This window comes from Pteropus alecto, unplaced genomic scaffold, assembly GCF_000325575.1.
Source record: "Pteropus alecto unplaced genomic scaffold, ASM32557v1 scaffold144, whole genome shotgun sequence".
NCBI classification, from domain to species: domain Eukaryota; kingdom Metazoa; phylum Chordata; class Mammalia; order Chiroptera; family Pteropodidae; genus Pteropus; species Pteropus alecto.
Genome location: NW_006435760.1, coordinates 246,199 through 253,545, shown reverse-complemented (window position 1 = coordinate 253,545; position 7,347 = coordinate 246,199). Strand labels below are relative to the sequence as shown.

Below are 7,347 nucleotides of genomic sequence, written 5' to 3'. Positions count from 1 at the left end.
CCCACACGTTCTTCGCGGACAGTAACAGGCCGGGACTCTCTCCAGGACAGGCCCTAGGTCCCTTTCCTCGTCTTCCCAGGGGCCACTGCTCCAGCCTGACTTCTCACCAGGCACCGCCGGCCTCTTCCCTCTGCGCTGTTTCTTACAGACCGGAACCTGCGAGCAGGGAGCGGAGGTCACGCTGTCGACTGTGAGTTACCGTCTTTCTGGCGTAAACCTGCGTTTCACAACCCCCTTCTTCAAACAGGAGGTTGGGGTCGCCGTGGGCCTCATCGTCCCCTTCGCCAGCCCTTCCTTCTTTAAATTCCGGTGTCGTCGTAGAGGCCGAGCGCTTCCCTTGGTATTCGAAATGGCTCCGGGGCTGCACCCTGCCCTCCTCTAACCCCGTCTTCGGTCCACGTAGACCCGCCTTTCACCTGTTTTCCTTTGTTAAACCCTTCCCTGACCTCTCTGCCCGTCAGGCGCCTTCACAGCGTTCCGTGAGGTGGGTTCACGGTCCGGGCTCGCCCTCGGGGTCCCTGAGGCAGAGTCGGCCATCCCGGCCCAGGAAACGCCGCATCCTCTCCCTGGTGCTGGGGATTTTGGAATCCCCACCCCTCTCCTGAAACAGCCTCCCTGCCCTGTCCTGCGTCCCACTGAGGCCCGGGCCTTCTGCTCCTCAGGCCTGCCTTTCGTAGCGCCCCTCCCTTTGACCCTGCGGTCCTGGGTATGACCTGGGTCTGCCATGTGCTATCCACTGATCTTCCGTCCCACATTCCCTCCCACTGAGGAGGGTGCGCCTCAGGGAGGCAGGCCTCTTCTTCCATCTCACTCCTTTGCCCGCCAGGAGTTCAGAGAAAACAGGTCCCCGGGGAGAGGAGAAGGGAGAAGGGTGAAGAGAACAGATATCAATGTGGAGAATGAGAGAGACTTGCAAGGGTATGGGAGTAAGAGTCAAATTGTAGAAGTTCAGAGAAAAGAGGAATTTCCAGGGAGATGACAGCTAGCAAATAGAGGGGTTGGTGGAGGAACAAGGGATTCTGTAATGAATCAGGAATTCCTAACTGGGCAGTCATGGTGGGTAGTCATACCCCAGGCCTGTGACTTCTTTACAGAAAGGTTTTGAAGGCAGCCTTTTCATTATTCTTGTGCATTCAGATTAACACACCTTTGATGTACCAGAAGTAATGCCAGTTTAGACTTGACCACCTTCAAGAAAGCACATCTGTTCTATAACCTATTCCTGCCTCTCTTTCTCTCATCTTCATGTAATTAATCTACCTTATGTTCCTTTCTTAATTTCAAATGAGTAAAAGAAACTGCAAAACTGCCATTCTCGGGAATATTTGAGATCTTCCTCCTTGGGTTATGTCGATAGTTTGGATCAAATAAACTCTTGAAATATCAGGAAGAGAGGGGAACAAAATGAGCAACCTAGCAATAAAGAGAGAAAGAAAAGATGGCATTAGATATACAGAAGGAGGAAGGGAAATGCATAGTAGTAAAGAAAGAGGAGTCCAGTTTAGGAGACATACCTAAAGGACATGAAGTCATATTCTGCACTCCCATGAACATTACTGACTTAATCACAGCAGCCAAGATGTGGAATCAACCTAAAAGTCTGTTGACAGATGAATGGTGAACATAAATGTGATCCATATATTTATATACACAATGAAATATTATTCATACATAAAAGTGGAGAGAGGAATGAACAACATAGTTGAAACTGGAGAACATTATGCTAAATGAATTAATCCAGACAGTGAAAGAGAAGTATTTTCTGATGTTGCTGTATTTGCTATCTAGAAGTCAAACTCACAGAACCAGAATGATGGTTACCAGAGGCTGGGAGTGGAGAATATGAGGAGATGGTGGTCAAATAGGACAGACTTTCAGTTTTAAAATGAATTAGATGTGGCCGTCTAAAGTACTGCATTTTTAATACACCTAATCACACTGCATTACATACTTGAAATTTGCTGAGAGATAAGTTCAAATAGTCCTTCTGGATTGATGGATATGTTAATTCAGTTGACTGTGATATTTATTTTACATTGTATATGTATTTTAAATGTTCATATTGTACTCCTTAAAGAATTTGTATTTGTCTAGTATGCCTCAATATAGCTAGGGAAGAAAAAGCAGGTGGGAAATGTGTTAGTCTTGCCTCTTCTGCGTGGTGCACATTCCATTGCTGCACATTGCATTGCTGAGACATTTTTTTTCCTTACATTTTTAATTAAACTTATTGGGGTGACATTGGTTAATAAAATTATATAGGTTTCAAGAGTAGAATTCAATATATCATATTGCATTGTGTTCGCCACCCAAAGTTAAATTTTCTTCTATCACCATATATTTGACTCCATTTACCCATTTATTTTTTTGAAATAAACTTTTTATTTTAGAATAATTTTAGGATTACATAAAAGTTGCAAAGATAGTAAAGATGGCTCCCATTTGTTCCTCATTCATTTTTTAAAAATTTTTTTTATTAAGTTTATTGGGGTAACATTGGTTACTACAATTATATCATTTTCAGGTATACATTATAATGTGACATCCATCTATTCTATTGTGTGATTACCACCCAAAGTCCAGTTTCCTTCAGCTACCATATATTTGACCCCTTTACCCATTTCACCCTCTCCCTACTCCCCTATATATGACCCCCTTCACCCCGTCTACCTCTCCCCTGCTGAGGCATTTTGCCGTGACATTTTTTGTGCCTCCTGACTAGAAAGTGTCACTGAAATAATTGGGGGTGAGCACAGCCTCAATAATATTTAAATGCTTCAGGTGATTTTAGTCTTTATCCATCACTGAGCAGCAAGGCTCTGGGTCCTTCATTTCTAGGGGCTTAAATCTGGTTTGAGGGTGAGGGGACTCTCCTCTGCACGAGGATAGATAGGGCCAGGTCTGTTACCTGAAGGGGAGTGTCGGGTCAGCTGAGTTCCACACTGCTGCAGCGTATGTGAAGGTGTTACCAGCGGGGCAGCATGAGCTGAAGAAAGGACGGGAACCTCACTCGATCTCTGAGGAGAAGTTTACTAGTTCACTGTTGCTTCATGTGTCCTATGTCGGGCAGCAGACACTCTGTTTTCCACATGGCGAGATTTTGCTTGTGTGTGTACTGGTGACACAGGAAAGTGGTATGTTAATAAACAAGATATTTTCAACTTTCCAGATTGACTTATAAGGACTCATTGCCTGAAGAAGAAGCCCAGAAAAGGAGGAGCAGGAAGGAGAGGGATTCGGAGATGGCTCTTTCTCAGGTAGATTCATATTTTCGGTTGATTGTTGTCTCTGTTCTTCCTGAATGCCCTTTGACTTGCTGATTGTCTCTGTCTCTGAATTGTCTTCCCTGACATTTGTTCACACTCAACCTGGGCCTTCCTTATTCCCTCTCATCTCTAATTAGATTGCATTTTACCATGATCCAGTGACATGGGACTTGTGAAGACACTCCACTGGGCATCATCTTGGGCAGGGCTGGACGCCCTTGGATTGGAGATAGGGTGTGGACCCTGTGGCCTCAGTGTGGTTGGGTAATGGGGATTGTTCAAGGGCCACATCTGGATACACTGTCACCTCTTTGTCAACTACGATAAAAGATGATGTATATAGATATCACATATTCATAGGCATAAATACCTCAGTTCTGGAAAAGGGAACAATAGGCGGTAATGTTTCTGACTGCTTTTATGATGCATTTGAAGCTAAAAGAGTGAATCATTGATATCAAAATCTTCATGATTGGGAATGGAATGGAAAGTTCATAGATATCGGTGACAGAAAGTGTTTTATTCCATCATCCATTTTAAAATAAATCAACCATAATGACAATTGGAGATTGTTTAGATCTTCTCATATCCATTTCTTAGAAGCTGCATTTTCACCCTGTAGATTGTATCCTTTGACACATAAAAGTTTTTGTTCCATGCAGATAAGCCTCCAGCTTCATTCTTTAGCATTTAGATATTCAGTTTTCCTTGCACGGTTTTGTGAATAGACTGAGTTTTCTCCATTGTGAAGTGCTGGCGTCGTCTGAAATCATTTGGCATATATGGAGGGGTTTATTGCAGGGCATTCTCTTTTATTACATTAGTTTTAGATTAATGCCTGTATCCCACTGACCTGATAATGCTTGCTTTGTAATATGTTTTTCAATCTTAAAAAATGAAAAATCCAACTTTTCTCTATTTTCACAGTGTTTTGGCTCCTCTAAGTTGCATTTTCTTTATTCCGTATGAATTCTAGTGTGTGTGGGTGCGTGCGCACGCACACGTTTTGCCAAAATTGCGTTTGGAGTTTTTATAGTGATCCCATCAAATCTGTAGAACACTTTGAGTAGCATGGACATTTGAACAATATTAAGAGTAAGGGATGTCTTTCTGCTCATCTGTACCTCTTTTGATTCCTTTTAGCATTGCTTGGGAGTTTTCAGTATAAAAGTCTTGTACCTTCCTGGCTACGTTTATTCTTATGTATTTCGTCTTTTTTGATGCTATGATAAATTGGATTGCTTTCTTAAGTTTCTTTTTAGATTGTTCATTGAAACTAAAATAATTTCCTGTTGAATATTTTTTGCATGTATGTAATCGGTATGATTTTTTATATGTAAGCTCATTTTATACGGAAAAAGAATTTTATTTTTCAGTTAGGATGGCTTTTATTTTTTTTCTTGTCCAATTGCTCTGGTTAGACTTCTAGTACTTTGTTGAATAGTAGTGCTGTGAGTATGCATCCTTGCCTTTTCCTCATCTTAGAGATAAAGCATTTAAACGTCCTCCATTGAGTATAACAAGAGCTTTGTGCTTTTCAAATATGGCTTTTATTATGTCAAGGAAGTTTACTATTAATAGTTTCTTAAAAAAGGTTGTTGAATTTAGTCAAGTGCCTGTTCTGCATCAGTTGAGATCATGTGTTATTTCTTTGTGTTCATTCTCTTAATGTGGGTTGATTGATTTTTGTATATTAAACATTCTTGCCATACAAGAAGAAATTCCATTCAGTCAGGACGTATAATTGTTTTAATGTGTTATTGAATTTGTATTTTAGTAGTATTTTGTTTAATATCAGTACTGATCAGGGATATTCGTCTGTAGTTTTTATTTTTCTTGTTCCTTTTTTGTGTTTGCTGTCAAGACCATGCAGACTCCATAGAATTAATTTTTGAATGTTTGTTCTTAAATTTTTTGGAAGATGTTTAGCAGAATTATTACTTTCTGTTAGCATTTGGTAGAATTTTGTGGTGAAGCCATCTATTTGGGGTTCGTTTATTTTGTTGGATTTTTTGATTAGTACTTGAATCTCTCTAGTTTGGTTTACATTTGATTTACATTTTTAATTTTTTCATGATTGTTTCTTGTATGTTTTTAGGAATTTATCCATTGTCTTTTAGATTATATAATCTTTTCCCACAATGCTGTTTATATTACTCTTTTAAAATCTTTTACAAAATTTTTGTGACATCAGTTGCTGTGTTCTCTGTTTCATTTCCGATTTAAGTTATTTGAATAATTTCACTTTTCTTAGTATAGTTCAGTGTTTGAAATTTTGTTAATGTGCTCAAAAAAAAAACTCAGCTCTTAGCTTGTTGATGTTTATAATGATATTCTAGTTACTTTTTATTTACCTGTGCTCTAATCTTATTTACTTCTTTTTTTTAACTAAAATAATAGTTATTCTTTTTTCAGGAGGGTATAAAAATTGATTTCCAATTTGAGATTGTTCTTCTTTTTTATGTAAATACCACTTAGCACCTCTTAGTGCTGCAATCACGGCATTCTGTAAATTTTAGTCTGTTGTATTTTCACTCTTATTTTCATCCAGATTTTTAAAAATTCTCGTGATGTCTTTGAACTATTGGCCGTTTAAGGATGACTTGTTTATGTTGCGCTTTTTGTGGATTTTTCTGTTTTCTATTTGTTTCTAGCGTCATTTCCTAGAGCTTAGAGAAGACAGTTTTTACAATCACAATTTGTAAACATTTTTTTGTATTTGTTTTTTGGCTAATGTGGTTGGTCATGGAAAATGTTCAGTGTGCTTGAGAAAAATGTGTTTTCTGCTGGTGTTGGATGGAGTGTTCTGTATATGTCTGTTAGACTCCACTGTTCTATGGAGTTATGAGGTGTTCTGTTTCCTTATGGATCTTGTGTTTGGTTATTGTAGCCACAGCCAAAACTGAAATAGTGACGTTCTCACACTATTATTGTGCTGGTGTCTATTTCTACCTGCATTTCTGTCAACGTTTACTTCATATATTTGGGAGCTCTAATGTTATATGCATCTGTATTTATAATTGTTATAACTTCCTGGTGAGTGGACTTACTGTTGTGTCCTTTGCCTTTTGTCAGTTTGTTTATTTAATGTAAAATTTATTTAGAAAGCAAATCAAGTTGAATACAAAATTTTTTACTATGCTCAATTTAGTCAACTTCTTTCTCATGAGATGAGCTAGTAGAATGAATGGATGTTAATTAACTTATTGGCTCATTGGTCACATGATTTTTCTGTTAATCATTTTAATAGGCTGTCTTCTATGAATATTTTTATTCATGTTTGAGAGAATTCATCAACAAGTCAGTTTCTAATTATTTGCATAATACTTCAAATGGTGTCCATCATTCTTAGATATTTACAGTTCTATAAAAGTATGAGTAAAGGATGTGAATGCTTCTTTGATTCTAAAGAATTTGAGAGAAAACAAGTAATTTAACTAATGCTAAATAGAAAATATTTAAGAGTAAAATTTTTATTATTTTATTTTTTCCTTATATATTTATTTATTTATTTATTTATTTTTTCTTGGTGACATGAGTTAATGAAATCCAGTAAGTTTCAGATGTACAATTCAACAGTAAGGCATACACACACACACACACACACACACACACCATTGTGTGTTCACTACCCATAGTTAGATTTCTTTCCGTGAACACATATTTGACCCCTTTTACGCCATCTACCTCTCATCTCCCCCATCCCCCCCACAGTATGATAACCACTAGTCTGTTGGCCACGTCCATAAGTCTGTGTTTACTTGATCTGTTTGTTGCTTTTAGGTTTATATCCCACATATAAGTGATATCATGTGATTTTCAACTTTTTCTGTTTGGCTTATTTCGCTCAGCATGATTATCTGGATGTCTATCCATGTTGTCACAAATGGCAGTATTCCATCTCTTCTTATGGCTGAGTAATATTCCATTGTATATGTGTACCACAGATGCTTTAGCCAATCATCTATCGTAGAACACTTTGGTTGCTTCCATGTTCTGGTCACTGTGAACAATGCTGCTATGAACATCGGTGTGCAAATACCTTTTCTGATGTGGGTTTTCAAGTCTTTGTGGGAAATAC

At 38.4% G+C, this 7,347-nt stretch overlaps 1 protein-coding gene across 1 annotated transcript in view; it reads left to right on the top strand.

The window, feature by feature from the left end:
- Positions 1-6: 6 nt before the first annotated feature.
- LOC102896268 (zinc finger protein 160-like) overlaps positions 7-7,347 on the top strand; it is a 23,765-nt gene continuing 16,424 nt past the window's right edge. The window contains exons 1-2 of the mRNA XM_025046046.1: positions 7-190; positions 3,170-3,257. Of these exons, the coding sequence (XP_024901814.1) occupies positions 3,243-3,257 (15 nt within the window). The 5' untranslated portion in view covers positions 7-190; positions 3,170-3,242. The remainder of the gene's footprint in view (positions 191-3,169; positions 3,258-7,347) is intronic.